Genomic DNA, 19552 nt, shown 5'->3' with positions numbered 1-19552 from the left:
ATGCACACACACACACACACACACACACACACACACACACACAGTTGTGAGAGGTAGTGTGTATACTGGTCAGGTCACATAGCCCAGCCTGACTGTCCCACAGCACTGAACTGACCTCCGAACAGGTCCATGTCTGACAGGGAGGAGCCTGGCGCAGGAGCAGCAGTGTTAGCATTAGCACTAGGTACAGCAGTAGCATTAGCGTTAGCTGCAGGTTCGGCTGCAGCAGCATGACTTGTTTCAGTGACTTCTGCAGGAGCAACAGATTCAGACTCCGAGAGGAGAGCTGAGGAAGAACTAACGGCAGCAGCTGGGGGGGGGGGGGGGGGGGGGGGGGGGAGAAAAAAAGAGACAATAATGGAACAAAGGAAAGAGACAACAAGATGAGAAAAGGTGATGAAAGTTAAGAAGAAATCAAAACAAAGAATGGAGATGGAGAGAAAGAGTCTGATCAGGACAGAGAAATGATCAGAAAGTGTTTGTTTGTTTGTTTGTTTGTCTGTGTGAATGTTTTATACTCTGTTTAGTCCATGAGCCAGAGCAGAAGTCGGTACCACCAAAGGTGGCAAAATCTACCAATGATTTTTGTAATCCTCTGTCTGAGGGATGTGTTTTGGTATGATAACCTTTTCCAAGTGGTAGCTTTGTTGTATTTTTACAAGCTTTTATACCCACACCCAGTACAGTTCACCATACATGCCTATGTGTAGTTATAGGTGTATGCAAGTGTGTGGGATGATGGGATATGGCTTTATCTATGTTATATCATATGTACACACCATAGGCATTTAGAAAATATAAGGATTAGATGGATAATTTGGCTTTCTATGAATTGCATAGGCCAAAATGTATCAGTCCTACACTTTTCGCCTATATAATATAGGATTAGATTGAGGCAAACGACTGAAGGAAGGTGGGTCAAATCCAAACTCTTGCTATTTCACATCTATAGAGTATAGGCTTTCAGAATATATTCTGGGTTAGATGGCTAAATACACATAACATAGCTATTTTAGACCCATAAATAATAGTTGTCCATTGAAAACCAATGCATTTCAATGTAATGCAACATGCATTACAGAACTAATGTATAGTGGAATGGAGGAAGGTGGAGATGTCTCAATGCACATTAAATCACATCTAAATATACCCTTTTATAAAATATATACTTTACTCTAATTAACTGTTTTCCTTAATGATACCAGAACTGTAATATTCAGACATTAAATGATATTAAAAGACAACACATGCAGATTCTGCATAACTGTATTAAATTCAATTTTTCCAATTTGCCTGGAGATTTTTGTCTGAACATTCTACAGTACAGCCATAAACTGACAACTTTAGAATGTTCGAGTGTGTTGGTGTTTGCTGAGCCAGTGCCTGGAGCAGAAGCTGTCTAGTTGGGCTACAGAACAACAATGGCTGTTGTAACGTCACCAGATTACACCATGATACTTTTTACAAATGGGACATGAGGTGAGTCCTGTTTAATTTGATTTGTGTTATGACTCAGATGTGTGAGAATGAGTAAGGACATGATCAATGACTAGGCTACTTGTGACTGCTTTTGTGAAAGACTAGATATAATAACCCAAACAGTCAGAGTAAGTTAGTAATGTTAACTGTGGCAGCAGGGGCGTGGTCAAGCACCGGTCTGTGACAGGAGGGCGGAGTCAGGGAAGGTAAGTGGCAGAATCACTACACCTGAGAGCAATTAACCTGTGTTTGTGTGTCTTCCCAGTGACCGCGCCCTATATCAGGAGGGAGAGCGAGAGCGGAAGGAGCTCATCCCTGGACGAGACACTGATGTGTGTGTCTCTGTGCATCCGATATATATTGTTAGACTGAAAAGTGTGGCAATAAAAGCCTTGTTTACACCTGATCTCTGTCCTGCCATCCTCTGTGCTCCACCCACCCATAGGGAAATTACTACAGTGGTGCCGAAACCCGGGACAGTGGAGCACCAAACCAGCAGCCCCATGGAATCCTCCCCGTTCACCGACCTGGTCCACGCCCTCGCCACGGCTCAGCAAAGCCAGCACCAGGCGCTCGTCACACTCCAAAAGGAACAAGAGCGGCGCTTCGAAGCCCTGGTGCTGGCCCAGCAGGAAGATCGCGAGGCGTTCTGGCATCTCCTCATGTCGGCAGGGTCCACCAGCGCTCCAGCCGCAGGCCCGTCTCCCCTCACTGTCACCAAGATGGGCCCGCAGGACGACCCCAAGGCGTTCATCACGTTGTTTGAACAGGTCGCCAAAGCCTCGGGGTGGCCGATGGAGCAGCGCGGCACGCCTCCTCCCCCTGATAATGGGAGAGGCACAGCTGGCCACGCTACAGGTCCCCGCCGACCACCGGCTGGCCTACGCGGACCTCCGCCGGGCCGTCCTCCAGCGCGTGGGACGCACACCGGAACAACAGCGCCAGCGCTTCCGTGCACTGCAATTGGAGGAAGTCGGCCGGCCGTTCGCGTTCGGCCAGCAGCTCCGGGACGCCTACTGGCAGTGGTTGAGGGCCAACAATCGCGACACCGAGGGAATCGTCGACCAGGTGGTACTGGAACAGTTCATCGCCCGCTTACCAGCCGGAACCGCGGAGTGGGTCCAGTGCCACCGCCCGGCGTCGCTGGATCAGGCAGTCGAGCTGGCGGAGGATCATCTGGCGGCTGTCCCGGCGGCAGGACAGCAGATGGCATCTTCTCTTCTCTCCTCTTCTCTCTCTCTCTCCCCCTCCTCCTGTGTCCCGTCCTCGCCCCATTCCCCCACCGCGGAGGCGGGGGCCGGCACCACCCCAGCCGGCCCGCCGCACCCGCGGTGCCCTCCCGTTTCTCCCTTCTGTGTCTGTCTCTCCCCCACCTCAGATGAGTGAGCCCCAGATCACCGGTGCAGAGGGAAAGCCCGGGCCGGTTTGCTGGCGCTGCGGGGAGCCGGGCCACCTTCAACAGCAGTGCACAGCAATGGAAGTGGGCGCGGTGGTTCGGATCCCTGACGCGCCAGAGGCCGCCCTCGATCGGGCCGGAGCGTATCGCATACCGGTGAGTATCCAAGGGGCTACATATCAGGCGTTGGTGGATTCTGGTTGTAATCAGACCTCAATTCGCCAAAGCCTGGTTCAAAACGAGGCATTGGAGGGAGCACAAGGGGTGAAGGTGTTGTGTGTGCACGGGGATGTTCACCGCTACCCTTTGGTGTCGGTCCACATTATTTTCAGAGGGGAAAAATTTATAGTGAAGGCGGCGGTTAATCCTCGCCTTACCCACTCTTTAATTTTGGGGACTGATTGGCCGGGATTTCAGGGTTTAATGACACGCCTAGTAGAGAGTGGGTCCTGCCATTTGACAGGGGGAGGTCCCGGTGTCGCTTTGGCGGGAGCAGCTGTCACAGAGCCGTCTACGTCATCTCCACGTCAGAGTGAGGAGCCGCCGGCTCCTCCTCTCTTTATTGGGGAATCCCTCGCGGATTTCCCATTAGAGCAGTCGCGAGACGAGACTCTGCGGCATGCGTTTGACCAAGTGAGAGTAATCGATGGTCAAACGCTCCAGCCGAATGCCACCCCATCCTTCCCCTACTTCGCGATTATGAAGGATAGATTATACCGAGTGACGCAGGACACTCAAACTAAAGAGCGAGTCATGCAGCTTTTAATTCCGAAGAGCCGCCAGGAATTGGTATTCCAGGCGGCTCACTTTAATCCCATGGCTGGACACTTGGGGCAGGATAAAACACTAGCCCGAATAATGGCCCGATTCTATTGGCCGGGGATTCGCGGCGATGTCCGTAGGTGGTGTACGGCATGCCGCGAATGCCAGTTAGTAAACCCAGCGGCCATTCCAAAAGCGCCTTTGCGCCCTCTACCATTAATCGAGACCCCGTTTGAGAGAATTGGGATGGATCTCGTCGGGCCATTAGATCGGTCAGCATGAGGGTACCGCTTTATATTAGTTCTGGTGGACTATGCAACGCAATACCCGGAAGCAGTGCCTCTGCGCAATATCTCAGCACGCAGTATTGCCGAGGCACTCTTCCGCGTCATCTCCCGAGTTGGAATCCCGAAAGAGATTCTGACGGATCAAGGCACTACGTTTATGTCACGAACACTGCGCGAACTGTATGGGTTATTGGAGATTAAGCCGATCTGCACCAGCGTGTATCACCCACAAACGGACGGGTTTAGTGGAACGATTCAACCGCACCCTCAAAAATATTATTAAGAAATTCATAAGTGAGGACGCACGTAATTGGGATAAGTGGCTCAAACCCTTGCTGTTCTCAGTGCGAGAGGTCCCCCAAGCCTCCAGGGGGTTCTCCCCATTCGAATTATTATATGGGCATAAGCCGCGCAGCATCCTGGACGTGCTGTGGGAAAATTGGGAGGAGGGACCTTCACAAAGTAAGAACGAAATTCAGTACGTTATGGACCTGCGCGCAAAACTCCACACGCTCACCCACCTAACTCAGGAGAATTTGCGGCAAGCCCAAGAACGGCAAGCCCGCCTGTACAACAAGGGTACGCGCCTTAGAGAGTTCACACCAGGAGATAAGGTACTCGTACTGTTGCCCACGTCCAGCTCCAAATTGATCGCCAAGTGGCAAGGACCCTTTGAGGTCACACGGCGAGTCGGGGACGTCGACTATGAGGTGAGGCAAACGGACAGGGGTGGGGCGCTACAGATTTACCACCTCAATCTGCTTAAACTCTGGAACGAGGAGGTCCCCGTAGCATTGGTGTCGGTGGTTCCGGAGAAGGCGGAGCTGGGGCCGGAGGTTCAAAAAGGGACATTGGCATCACGTACCTCTCCGGTCCCCTGTGGAGACCACCTCTCCCCGACCCAACTCACGGAGGTCGCCCAGTTGCAGACCAAGTTTTCGGATGTGTTCTCGCCCCTGCCCGGTCGCACTAACCTCATAGAGCACCACATAGAGACGCCCCCGGGGGTGGTAGTGCGTAGCCGCCCTTACAGGCTACCCAAACACAAAAAAAAGGTGGTTCGGGAAGAACTTCAGACCATGCTCGAAATGGGCATCGTCGAGGAGTCCCACAGTGACTGGAGCAGCCCGGTGGTCTTGGTACCCAAGGCCGATGGATCGGTCCGGTTCTGTGTGGACTATAGAAAAGTCAACGCGGTGTCTAAATTCGACGCATACCCAATGCCTCGTATTGATGAGTTGCTCAATCGACTCGGCACTGCTCGCTTTTATTCGACGCTGGATTTGACGAAGGGATATTGGCAGATCCCCTTGACTCCACTATCTCGAGAAAAAACGGCCTTTTCCACACCGTTTGGTTTACACCAATTCGTCACCCTTCCGTTTGGGCTGTTTGGGGCACCCGTGACGTTTCAGCGGCTGATGGACAGAGTCCTCCGCCCTCACGCCACTTATGCGGCAGCGTATTTAGATGACATCATCTATAGTAATGACTGGCAGCGGCACCTCGAACATCTGAGGGCCGTCCTTAGGTCGCTGAGGCGAGCGGGGCTCACAGCCAACCCAAAGAAGTGTGCGATTGGGCGGGTGGAAGTACGGTATCTGGGCTTCCACTTGGGCAATGGGCAGGTGCGTCCCCAAATTAATAAGACGGCAGCAATTGCGGCCTGCCCGAGGCCTAAGACCAAAAAGGGGGTGAGACAGTTCCTGGGACTGGCTGGCTATTATCGTAGGTTTATACCTAATTATTCGGACGTCACCAGCCCGCTGACTGATCTCACTAAAAAGGGGGCACCAGATCCGGTCCAGTGGACGGAGCAGTGCCAGCGGGCTTTCTCAGAGGTAAAGGCTGCACTGTGTGGGGGGCCACTTCTACACTCCCCTGACTTTTCTCTCCCCTTTATGTTGCAGACCGATGTGTCGGACAGAGGGCTGAGGGCGGTTTTGTCCCAGGAGGTGGAGGGGGAGGACCGCCCTGTCCTGTATATCAGCAGGAAGCTGTCGGTGCGTGAGGGGCGCTACAGCACCATAGAGAAAGAGTGTTTGGCCATCAAGTGGGCAGTTCTCGCCCTCCGGTAGTACCTGCTGGGGCGCCCTTTCACCCTCTGTTCGGACCACGCGCCCCTCCAGTGGCTCCACCGCATGAAAGATGCCAACACGCGGATCACCCGTTGGTATCTGGCGCTCCAACCCTTTAATTTCAAGGTGGTCCACAGGCTGGGGGCACAGATGGTCGTGGCGGACTTCCTCTCCCGTCAAGGGGGGGGGGGAGTCGGCTGCAGGCCAGACAGCCGCCCGGCCTGAGTCGGGCGGTGGGGGTATGTGGCAGCGGGGGCGTGGTCAAGCGCCGGTCTGTGACAGGAGGGCGGAGTCAGGGAAGGTAAGTGGCAGAATCACTACACCTGAGAGCAATTAACCTGTGTTTGTGTGTCTTCCCAGTGACCACGCCCTATATCAGGAGGGAGAGCGAGAGCGGAAGGAGCTCATCCCTGGACGAGACGCTGATGTGTGTGTCTCTGTGCGTCCAATATATATTGTTAGACTGAAAAGTGTGGCAATAAAAGCCTTGTTTACACCTGATCTCTGTCCTGCCGTCCTCTGTGCTCCACCCACCCACAGGGAAATTACTACATTAACATTACTATTAAGTAATAATCTCTGCTGTAGACCATACTGATCTTAGCTGTAGACTTCCCCAATTTGTGTGTGAACAAAATAAATATAAATATACAGAGAAAATAACATAAAGAATTGTAGCCTACTTTATAGTTATATGTGTTAGAGAGCGGTTTCAGTTGGTAACTGAATTTATTGGAATCTGGAATGTTGAGTCCAGAGGGTAACTGATTTCTTGTATGGAAGCTTGAGTGTCAGAACACTGATGCACACTCAAGCCACAGCCTCTCTCTCTCTCTCTCTCTCTCTCTCTGTCTCTCACACACACACACACACACACACACACACACACACACACACACACACACACACAGCTAGTGAGTAGGAAACAGGCCTCATTTTAGCACATCAGTCATGACGTATCTCTGTTCCTTTCAGATTATTGCACATCACAGAATAGAGGAGCATGGCAGAAGGAAGTAGAAGTGGTATTCAGGGGGAGTGTCTAATACATTGTTCAGATGATAATTCAAACCTTGTGGCGCCTATAAACATAGAGTCATGGAACACACGACTGAGAGCAGCTGAAATCAGAGCCTATCGCCCCATCCTTGATCTTGCCAAAGATCTCCCTGAGGGTAGAATACCATCCATATTGTACCACAGAAAATGCCGGAGTAGCTTTACTATGAAGAAACTGCTTGACACAATTCTTGCAAAAGACATATCTGCAGAACCATCTGCCACAGAGGATGTAAGAAAATCCACAAGGGAAGCTCCAACAACTTCAAGAGTGTATGATGTCAAATGTATATTTTGTGACAAATTTAGCAAGTATTTAAAAGGTCAAAGAACAAAGGAAAATCTAACAAAATGTGCAGAGTTGAGAGCTGATGACAAAATCAGAAGAGCAGCTATCAGGAAGGGTGACAAAAAAGTACTAGCCACAGCCAGTCGTGACTTAGTAGCAGCAGAAGGCCATCACCATCGATCCTGCTACAGGGCATACACAAAGGAAGATTCAGACAGCAATAAAGATGAAACTAACTTGGGCCAAGCAGAATCTCCTTATGAAGCAGCAGAAAGAGTGGCACTGCACAAGGTTTTTGCATATATTAGGGAAAAGGTGATTGAGAATCCTAGTGTTGCACCATTCACAGACCTGACCTCTACACTGGTGAACCAAATGGCAGAATGTGGTATAACAGAATTAGAGGTTTCTACAAAGAAACATCTACGTCGCAAGACTGAAGCTGAATTTGGTCAAGCTTTACACATCATACAAAACAGCAAAGGAAAGTTGTTGGTTTACCCTGAGAGTTTGAAAATGGAACAACTTGTACAGTGGTACCAAGAACTGAAAGATGAGCTAGAGGTGTACAAAAGGGCACACACAGGTGAAGATACCATATCAAAAGCTGCGTTATAATGATATAATGTGTATTGAGACACCTCCCAATTTCCTACATTCCTCTATACCTTAGTTCTGTAATGTACTTTGCGTTACATTGAAATACATTGGACAGCTAGGAGTTTCGGGCCTAAAATAGCAGTGTAATGTATATTAATCTATCTAACCCATATATTTTCTGAAAGCCCATAATCTCCAGATGTGCTATAGCAATAGTTTGGATTTGACCCACCCTTCTTCAGTCTTCTGCCTCAATCTAACCCTATATTATATTGGTGAAAAAGTGTACGACGGATACATTGTGGCCTCTGAAATTCATGGGAAGCTAAATTATCCATCCAAACTGTATATTTTCTAAATGTCTATGGTGTCTACATGTGATATAACATTGATAAACACATATTCCATCCTCCCATGCACTTGCATACACCTATACCTACACATAGGCATGTATTGCGAACTGTACTGGGTATGGTTATAAAAGCCAGTAAAAATATAAGAAAGCTACCACTTAGAGAGGGTTATCATACCAAATAATGTCCCTCAGGGATGGAGGATTACAAAAATCATTGGTAGATTTTGCCACCTCAGGTGGTACCGATATGTGATTTTTTGGGTCCTGGCCCATGGACTAGTTTACACTTGGTTGTAAAATGCTGGTTGATCGGATCACGAGTGAACATCACTGAATACCAGTGTAAACAAACACCAAGACACTCGACACTTCCTGAGGTCTGGGACGCAGTCCATCACAGTCACACTGCCGCGTAAACGTTAATGCATCCTGATGTGTCCCCTGACAAGGACATAACAGGAAATGATGTCATCACTGCAGCACATTCTGGTTGTTATGGTGACAGCAGAAGTGACGGAGGCGGTCACGAAACCTGAACAGCAGGAACAGCTGGACACCTTGAAGACGCAGATACAGTTGTAAACAGCAATGTGTTTCAGACGTCCACTTGTAATCCAATGCATTTTAACACCATGTGTAAACAGGACTTCAGGCTGGACTCAAGGTTCCTGTTAGCGTGTGATCGTCCCCCGTCCCCACTGGCCTGTGCTCACACTGTTCCAGACCCAAGCACGCTCACCTCATCACACTGCTGAAGGACAGCACGCTGACAGCACGTCGCACCATGGAGCCTGTTTTTACATGGTGGGTATTGGGAGTGGTTTTGGGTGTGGTCACTCACAGCCCTCCTACACACTGTACAGGTTTATCAATTATGCAATGCAGCGATTCTCAGTAAATCATGCTGCATGCATAAGAAGATTTTTACGGCAGCAGCTGATGCTGAAGGAGGAATCTGTAGCTTTATTCACTGACTACAGTTCGAGTTCTTCAATAAGGTGAGAAGTGAAAATGTCATGAACCCAGATATTCTCAAACAAACCGAAAAGTGCACATCACGGCACTCGAGTTCTGGGCCTGGGTACAGTGAGTGATCACGCTGATGCATACTGTGTCCAAGTCCGGCTGAATCTGCTCCGAGCGCCGTACGCAGCGATCACACTCATCAAACCAACCGGACTCTGGCGGTCTGATGTGTTCGGTTTGGTACACATCACCTCGCGTGAAAACATCCTGAGAAATGTGATAGATTTTTGTGTTTTATGGCTTCAACATCCATTATGTGTCAGCAAACACACACACACACACACACACACACACACACACACACACACACACACACACACACACATGTGCTCCGTTGATTAGGGGTGTGTGTGTGTGTGTGTGTGTGTGTGCGCGCGCAGTACTCACCCTCACCCAGCAGATCTGTACAGTGAGATAAAAGGGGAAAAAAGGAAATCTGTGATTTGTTTCTATATTGAAATAAGACAGTTTAGTCCCTCCCCCTTTAGACCCTGCCCTGTGATTTTTGACGACAGTGGGGTGTGGTGAAAACAGGAAGTGATGTGATAATAATGCATTTCAACATTGTTCTCATTTTAAATCTCTCAACTCTTTACTGCAACTTTATTACAGAAGAGTTTATGTTTATTATTATTATTATTATTATTATTATTATTGTCATTAATAATAATAATAATAATGTGGTAGAGACACTGGAGCTGATCATGGAGTGTTTCATCATGTTTCTGTTTTAAAGTGTATATTTAATGACCATCTGTGTTGCGGATGGTGAACAGTGTAACTGCTGTAACGTCAGTGCAGTGAGCTGCAGTTTATCTCCGAGTCAGAAGTGAGTTTATGACGCAGAAACGCTCACCTCCCCATGCAGACGCCGGAGCTGCTGAAGTGCCTGCACTCGGAGCTAATAAATCAAAATCCACCAAATCACCGAATCCACTGTGGCACAGAGAAAATGAGAGATGATGAGAACAAAAAGAAGATGTGAAATAAAAGGGAGAGAAAGAACAGAAATAATCAGCTGAGATCCGCAGGAGAGAAACGTTTCTCGTGATGTTTCAGCACAGCTGGATTAATCACAGCCTCAAGATCCAGCTGTACTTCACTCACCCACACTGAACACAGGAGCAAACAACAAACCGCATTCTGTACACCACGTTCTCTCAGCTGTCCAACTGATTTCACACTAATCCTAGTTTCTCGGTGTAATTTTCATGAATCGTTTCTTTAATGTAATAAATAATAATAAACGCAGGTCAGCAGCGTTCGGCTCACACACAGCCTCATCGCTCACGCCGTACGCTGGACGACTGCAGCGGTGACTCTCAGCTGACTGTTACAGGGTCACTATAAACCTTCACTAGACGGTAGTTTAAGGCTTTGTTGTTATTAACATCAACCTGCAACACACAAATCTCCCGAGCTCACGAGGAATCACGAGCTTCAGCTGCAGCTCAGGTTTTAATCGGGACTCGTCACAGCTTCCACAGTGTGGGATAATAAAACGCTGATGTGTATTGTGAGTGTTAAGTGTATCAGTTTGATCACGATGTGATATTTGAGTCCGTATCATCCTGCTGTAGTGTTCAGTGTTCACGCACCTGGCTGCAGGCGCAGGCGCAGGCGCAGTCGTGTTCTGAGCTTCTGCTGCTGCTGGTGCAGGAACTTCATCCACCGTCTTCACTGGAGTTCCTGCAGGAGTTCCATTACTGACTGAGGAACTCTTCTACACACACACACACACACACACACACACACACACACACACACAGAGCATTTATCTATACAATCAATTAATTAATTGATTAATTCAATAATCATTAATTAAGCACTAAAACCACTGTGGAATTTTCCCTGATCAAATAAAGTTAAATAAACACCAATAACAGATACGTTATTAATGCATTTATTCGTGAAGTTCACATATTTTTGATGTTTAATTTATCCTAGTTTAAAAGTTTACAGAATAATAAATAACATTTATTTAATCTGTGATTAAATATAACTAGAACTAAATACAAATATTAACAGTTAGTTAACACTGAGTGATGTGATTCAATTTATCTCGTTATTGTAGGGATAAATATAATAAATATGAACTTATGCAAATGTTCATTATTTAATATTCAATCAACAAAATATTACTGACTTGCAAAATGGTTCAAGAAATATTTTTATATACTTTACATTTTGTATAAATGTTGTGACGTCTAATTATAAAAAAAATAATCAGGCTCATCATGTTTCAGAAATGTTTTTAAAAATAAATAATTTAAAACAAAAATGAATGTATTTCGCATTTCTAAATATATGAAGATGGATGTCTGTTGTTTTAGGTACAAATACATGGTATTATATATTAACAGTAAATCTATAAAGAATTTTGTGGAGTGATATTTGTCAAAAGCTATTGGCTATTATCAATTGTTTACTGATTTTTATAAATTGTTCTTAAATTATTTATGGAATTATAGTACATTGCTTACCTTAGTTGGTGAGCTAAAAGTAAAAGAAAAAAAACATAAAAACCAATGCACAAAACCTGAATTATAATAAAGTACAACTACAGAGTGATAATAAAGTGAAGGTCTGTGAGCAGGACAATCAGATCAGTCATAAATATTCATCTGTTCAATCAACATCAAAGAACTGAATATTTCAGACTCACATGCAGGGATGCAGACGTGAACATTTCGCCATAAATATTCAGTTACACTTGAATGATATGAACGCAGAATTCATATCAGAGTGAGAGTGAGAAAGGGAACGTAATCCAGCTGGTGATCAGGTTCAGTGTAAAGGTGTGATGATACGTCAGTGATCTGTCTCTCTCTCTGGCGTATCACTGCTGTGACGTGGCCACTCTGACAGCTTTTACTTCCAGCCATCAAAGTTTAGAGGGAAGATTACAGGACTGGTTTCCCGTTGCCTTCTACTGGATTAACGCAGAGAGTTTCTCCTCTCAACATTCATACCTCTGGGCAATTTAGAGGAGCCAGTTAACCGAACAGCGTGCCTTTGGACTGTGAGGGAAACCAGAGCACCCGGAGGAAACCCACAGGAAGAACATGCAAACTCCACTCAGAAAGGCCCCTGTCGGCCATGAGGTTCGAACCCAGAACCTTCTTGCTGTGAGGCGACAGTGATAATCACTACACTACCATGCCGCCAGTGATCACGTTCTCAGAATGTTAATTTTAAAAAATCTGAAGCTTTACAATGCATTACACTGTGACCACATCATATCATTACACACACACACACACACACACACACACACACACACACACACACCGTTACACTGAACCAGAATGAAAACTCCACACCAATTCTACAGATCTGGAATGAACTGAATTAAACTAAAAAGTCTGGAGCTGTAGAATTGTAAAGTGATCATCATCACAGCGATAAACACAGGAACAATGCAGCAGTGTGTAAATAACGCCAGAGTTAATGCAGTCGCACCGATGTGCACGTATTCAATACTTACTCATCACTGGTGACACAAAACAAGAGGAAAATCAACATTAATCAACGTTACAGACAGTTTTTAATAGAAATCATTCTCTTCAATAAATGTTAACATTAATAAGGGGCAGTTTACCTGTGGGATAAACCCCGAACCCTCAGGACCCAAACCCCGACCCCTCAGGACCCAAACCCCGACCCCTCAGGACCCAAACCCCAACCCCTCAGGACCCAAACCCCGACCCCTCAGGACCCCGACCCCTCAGGACCCAAACCCCGACCCTTCAGGACCCAAACCCCGACCCCTCAGGACCCAAACCCCAACCCCTCAGGACCCCGACCCCTCAGGACCCCAACCCCTCAGGACCCCAACCCCGACCCCAACCCCGACCCCTCAGGACCCCGACCCCTCAGGACCCCGACCCCTCAGGACCCCGACCCCTCAGGACCCAAACCCCGACCCCTCAGGACCCCAACCCCGACCCCTCAGGACCCAAACCCCGACCCCTCAGGACCCAAACCCCGACCCCTCAGTATCCAAACCCCGACCCCTCAGTACCTGAACCACGACCCCTCAAGACCTGATATACTGTACAGCACCTGTCAAAAGTTTGTACACCCCTACTCTACTCATTTATAGGTGTTTCTTTATTGTGACTATTCTCTACAGTGTAAAACAAAAGTGAAGGCATCAAAACTATGAAATAACATCTGGAACATATCTGGAATTATGTAGTAAAAAAAAGGTTAAGAAAACAAAATGTTTGATATTTTAGGTTCTTGAGCGTATCCAGTGTTCCCCTCGATGACACTTTGTACACTATTGTTATTCTCTTAAGCAGCTTCATGAGGGAGTCACCTGGAATACTTTTCAATTAACAGCTGTGTCTCGTCAAAAGGTCATTAGTGGACGAGTTTCTCACCTTCTTAATGTGTTTGAGATCAAACAGTAAATAGTAAATAATAATAAAAATACTATAAATAAATAGCTCTAGTCCACACCACAACTGTAGTAATCCATATTATCTGAAGAACTGAACAATTCAGTAAAGAGAAACGACATCCAGGGCTCGAAATTCGCGGTGGTCCGGTCGCCCGAGGCGACTTAATTTGTCATTTGGCAGGTAATTCCTGTCACTAGGCAGCCCGGCTGGCGAGTTGAAAATAAAAAAGATATAACGTATAAAGCGAAGATTCAGACACACCGTCAACTAAAGCCGCCACATATTAAGCGCTAGTCTGGCTAACGCGACTTCAAAGCTCTCCGAGCTATTGGTCTGGCCAAGATATTAAGCCCAACCGTTTCCCAGAGCCCGTGGTTGACCCGCCTCCCTGAAATGCCTCAGTTTGCTACTGGTCGAAGCCAGAAAAGGCTGTGATGAAGCTTAAACCAATCACATCACTCTTTCCTCTGACATATATGATGCGACGGGGCTAACTGGTAGATTAAACTCTTACCGAAGCCGGTCGGGAGCAAGGCGAAAACGTCCTTCCTTTCAATAAATACCTCCAGGGCTGCTCTTTGCTCCGTTTTCAATGAGAACTTGCTCCATGTTCGTAATGTTTCTAGTGAATGAAGCGCTTCCGGCATAGATTCTGTAAACAATCTATGGCTTCCGGTCGCAGTTCTACTACGTCAGTGCCTTGAACACGCCTCTACCCAGGGCCGTTGGAGATGCTCAAAGTTGATTGGTTCCCGATTTTTCGGGAGCTTGGAAGAGCTGTAGATAGCTTGCCTTGCCAGACTAAGCTCGCAACAGGCCCTCGTGTTGCGTCACACTTAGGATGGGCGGGCCCAGGCTAATTAAGCGCGTGCCGTGTCTGTGTTAATCGATGTGTTTATCGGCAGGACGGTCAGGCTGTCGGTTTCTTCACTACTGCGCATGCTTATAACAGATATCCCAATTCTCCCGGAAGTTCCAGGAGTCTCCCGCATATTGATAGCGGCTCCCTGGTGCCCGCAAATTGGAGAATATCTCCCGGAATCTAGAGCAAGCAAGCGCGTGAACGTGCAACATTAATGTCTGCATCGCGCATATGACGGAGTGCGAGAGAGAGACTGCGCGTGCGCCTGTTTATGAAGCGCATGCTCGACAAAGAGCATCCTGATTGGTTTACAGACATCCCAACCTGCAGACCGGGGAAAAAGTCCAATATATTATTATTTGCTGATATTATATTATGGTGCTCTGTGTTGTTCTCATTTATGTATTTAACAACAGTATCAAAATACTCGGGTCTTGAAATAAATGCACATTAGTCATGAACAATGGTAACGACTCTCTTTTGCGTTATTTTTGACAGAAGTAAAATCAGGGGTGAAAGTGAGCTGGTCCTGGCCGGTCCGGTGTACCATGAAAAGATTTGGCTGTACCGGAAAGAAAAATATACTGTCTCTGAAAAAACATGCACTTTCAGCATAACACACCTGCTAACGGCAATTTACCAAAAGCAACCCGTTTTCCTCGATATCCATTGCATATAACTGGTTGTGTCCTGTCTCTGAATTCTGTCTGAAGTGAATTCCTTCCGGGTTCCACTCGACACACAGCGCGTGCGCGGAGCCACTGCTTCACCATCCTGCGCCGCGCGCGCAGCTGCTATCCAAAGTGCTTTAGGAGACAGAATGTCCAAAATGAAAAGTTAGTTTTCAACTGTTCAGTTAAAAAAAATGTTATTAAAATGATTGTGTTGTTGAAATGATGTGTTTGCAATTTATTTATAATCAAAAACTGATACAGGTGGATGAAAGAGTGATAGTGTGATAGGAGCACTTGCATGTGACGTCACAGCCGATCCAGATTGTGACAGACGCCATCTTGTCGGTCAAACGCCATATTCCGCCTTCTACTTCTACTTCTGCTTCTACTTCTGCTTCTACTTCTACCTTTTCTTCTGGAAAACCCTACTATATACAATTCTACTACAACGGCTGCGGCTACAAGCTCTCCCTACCTGTGCACGGTTTTTATGTTTTTTGTGTGTATTTTTGCGTGTTGTTCGTCTGTACCGGACTTCAATATCCACTACAACCGTATGGACTTACTGGACATTGGTTTCCAGCAGAAAATGACGGTTTGTAGCGATTTCCATCGCATGCACAACATTCCGGACGAGATAGCGAGACCAGCGGGGTCTCCGTGGATTGTTATCGGAAGCAAAGCGAAGGAGGCGGCGGCGGGAGCGGAAGCAAAAGCGAGGCTGCAGAGCCGGCCTGTTGACTAAGCTCAGAAAACAGCCACTCAAATCTCCACTGCCAAGCCTCTACCTCTCCAACGCCAGATCCATGGTAAACAAAACGGACGATTTGGAATTACAGCTGGAATTACCTTATTCTATTCTATAATCGGCTGGTCAGTGCTATACTCAATACTTAAGTGACTTACCCATCCAATGAGGATTATTTTCTTGTTTACAAGATGCCACATCTGAGTCGCTGACAAATCCTGAATTTCTGTAAAGATAATTGTCCAGAGATTTATAAGCACGCAGTGCTTCACCACTGAGCAGCGAGGGAAAGTTAATGAGGTAATTATACACATCTGGGTATTCCACCTCTGGCAGTTCAACATCCACTGACACGGTCGTGAAAACTACGTCCGGTAAGCCATAAGGGTCACTAATCTGTAGGTCGTTTATTTTAGACATATCTAGTTACGCGGCACAGTGGTGTAGTGGTTAGCGCTGTCGCCTCACAGCAAGAAGGTCCTGGGTTCGAGCCCCGTGGCCGGCGAGGGCCTTTCTGTGTGGAGTTTGCATGTTCTCCCCGTGTCCGCGTGGGTTTCCTCCGGGTGCTCCGGTTTCCCCCACAGTCCAAAGACATGCAGGTTAGGTTAACTGGTGACTCTAAATTGAGCGTAGGTGTGAATGTGAGTGTGAATGGTTGTCTGTGTCTATGTGTCAGCCCTGTGATGACCTGGCGACTTGTCCAGGGTGAACCCCGCCTTTCGCCCGTAGTCAGCTGGGATAGGATCCAGCTCGCCTGCGACCCTGTAGAACAGGATAAAGCGGCTACAGATAATGAGATGAGATGAGATATATCTAGTTATCTGTTCATTAGAAAAATGAGCCGTGTAGTCCGTCAGTTGAAATTGATCCATTCTGTACACGAGTGCAGCAGTATTCAGCGGTGTTTCTTACCGACAAGATAGCGGCTGTGTACTTTCCGGTCACGTGACTGCAAGATCTCTATACTAGTACTACTGAGTGATAAGAAGTCCTAGTGAATGCTTGATAAGTAGACAATAATAAATAATTAGGTGTATTTTTCGGTGCTCGCTGTGCGCGCGCACTATGACTCAAAATAATAGTAACGGCAAGAAATAAAAGTTACTTTCACCCCTGAGCAGGGCCGTGCAAAGACCTTTGGAGGGGCAGGGGCTCAACATTCAAAAAAGGGCACTTGGAACAAATTTTTCACACAAGTTAATTTTATTCAAAACTAAATTTCAATTGCAACTGAACATTCTGTGTGTGTGTGTGTGTGTGTGTGTGTGTGTGTGTGTGTGTGTGTGTGTGTGTGTGTGTGAGTGAGATCCATCTAAACGCTGCAGTATTCTTCAAAGCAGCAGTCTTCGGTTTGCCATGTTCTTGAAAATGTCTATGACAACACTGTATTCAATATGGATATCTTCCTCAATTGCCAGCAGAAGAAGGTCTGACAGCCTTTCTTCATGACAGGCTGCGGAGTTCTGTCTTCACTAGCTTTAACTTTGAAAAGGAACGCTCTACCGTTGCAGTTGACACAGGTGGTGTTCCATATATTTTCAGCAGCCCATCTTTATCCTCTCTTTCCTTGGCATCTTTGCATAATGCAGGCTTTCACTTATTTAGAAAACGTTTCCCTATGTTTTAACTCAACTAACCTAAGCTACTATAACATAATAGTCTTGATAGAATATGTTGTGGACGTCGTCATTCAGCCTTAAGTTTTCGAAGCTGCTAGAATATGTTATTAACGCCGTCGTTCAAACTAAAGTTTCCGAATCTGCCACGTAATGGATGGAGCAAACGGTTTAAATATAGCCTAGGCGGCTTCATTAAATGATAAACAACCCTACGCATTTACTGTTGTGTTCTAAGCTGCACAATATTGCATGTTCAGATAAGAAATGAAAGGAGACTTTCAGTGTGACCCACCATGCCGTTCCTCGCACTGTCTCCCACTGCCACCCGCCTGCATGCGCTTTCTGCACGGAGGCTCACTGAATGCATGACGTCACGGATTGATGCCCGCATTTACATAGAAAAACGTTATTTTATAAATCTATAATTTCATATATTATTGTCAAATTGTAGAGAATATTGATGTTGGAGCTAACTTATCTTTTACAAATATTAAAAAAAAAACAACAACAAAACAGTCCCTATGAAAAGGGCACTTTGGACAGCAAACAGAAAAGGGGCGGGGGCTAGAGCACCTGTAGCACCTGTAGCACGTGGGTGCCCCTGAGTAAAATTCATACATGAACAAATTTTGGCGAGTTGATTTTCTGTTTGGCGAGTTACTTTGGAAGGTAACTAGTAAGGCTGGCTGGTGAAAAAATATACGAATTTCAAGCCCTGACATCCATCATTACTTTAAGACATGAAGTGACTTTTAATAAAAATAAAGAAAAAACACTGAATTAGAAGGGGTGTCCAGACCTTTTCCTGTACTGTACTCCACCACCCCTAAAGCTGCCAGGAGTCCATTCCCACTAATCCTACCATGTTGTACATAAACCCAACGGTACCCTTCATCACTGTACCTTAACCCCTACATCGAGCAGTACCAGAACCTCTAAGGCCAACACCACCCTGAACTCCAACAGCAGTACAGAACAACTCACATCCCAAAGCTCCAACATGGACACCCACCATACCTGAACCCCTGAACTCCTAAACTATAGGATCAGTAGTACCAAGTACCCAAAGTAACATCACACGGAACCCAAAACTCTTAAACTGAACAGGAGCAGCAGTACTGCACTCACCCGCGCTTCCCCTCCAGGGTGTTCAGGTGTGTCTCCAGAGACTCCAGCAGACTCTCAGGGGCCTAAACACACACACACACACACAATGTTCTGCAGTAAGACAGGTTTATGGAATGTGGTAAACAGACTGCAATAATTCAGTAAATAAATGACAGATGCAAGCTAAGAGAGTGAATAATGAGTGTAGAGCACAGCTCACCTGGGTAAGTTCAGGAATATCGCTCTTATCAATTCCGACTTGCTGTTAAGAGGAAAGTGTGTAGTTCATAACAATGTATTTTTATGTACTACATTTCTCACACCCCAAAGTTCAAAAGAAATATTCTTGTGTTTCTAAAGGCACATAAATTCTGGCTGTATTTTACCTCTGCAATTTTGAGGAACTCTGAAACTCTGGTCATTCGAGTCAGAAACTTTTTGTAGATTTCCAAAGCGTCTTTGCACTGACCTTTCTTCATCTGGAAAAATTTCTCTGCAGAAAATAAATAAATAAACTTCATCCATAACTGCATTGGTGTTTAGATTTCTGATAAATGAAAATCTGGAATTTCAGGTCATTGAAAATGGACTCATCGTGTTTTAATTTCTTGCCGAGTAAATTAATAATTCCATCGTTGTAACAGGCGTATAATTTAATCAGATCCTTAAAGAGGAGTAAAAAGGCAGCATTGATGACACCATTCACCAGATCTTTAGGATGGACCTGGAGAAAAAAAAAAAAGTGTTTTAAGAAACATCCAGAGACACACAATCCACTCCAAACAGCCTTCATTTGATTTAT

At 46.3% G+C, this 19552-nt stretch overlaps 1 protein-coding gene across 1 annotated transcript in view; it reads right to left on the bottom strand.

The window, feature by feature from the left end:
- snap91a (synaptosome associated protein 91a) overlaps positions 1–19552 on the bottom strand; it is a 74864-nt gene that overhangs the window by 17938 nt on the left and 37374 nt on the right. Inside the window, exons 6-13 of the mRNA XM_060905548.1 lie at positions 19363–19474; positions 19137–19243; positions 18971–19012; positions 18772–18833; positions 11815–11827; positions 10930–11054; positions 10188–10267; positions 9719–9733 (exon numbers count right to left, since the gene is read on the bottom strand). Of these exons, the coding sequence (XP_060761531.1) occupies positions 9719–9733; positions 10188–10267; positions 10930–11054; positions 11815–11827; positions 18772–18833; positions 18971–19012; positions 19137–19243; positions 19363–19474 (556 nt within the window). The remainder of the gene's footprint in view (positions 1–9718; positions 9734–10187; positions 10268–10929; positions 11055–11814; positions 11828–18771; positions 18834–18970; positions 19013–19136; positions 19244–19362; positions 19475–19552) is intronic.

Source organism: Neoarius graeffei, chromosome 23 (genome assembly GCF_027579695.1).
Source record: "Neoarius graeffei isolate fNeoGra1 chromosome 23, fNeoGra1.pri, whole genome shotgun sequence".
In the NCBI taxonomy this organism is placed as follows: Eukaryota; Metazoa; Chordata; class Actinopteri; order Siluriformes; family Ariidae; genus Neoarius; species Neoarius graeffei.
This window is presented reverse-complemented; position numbering and strand designations above follow the sequence as displayed.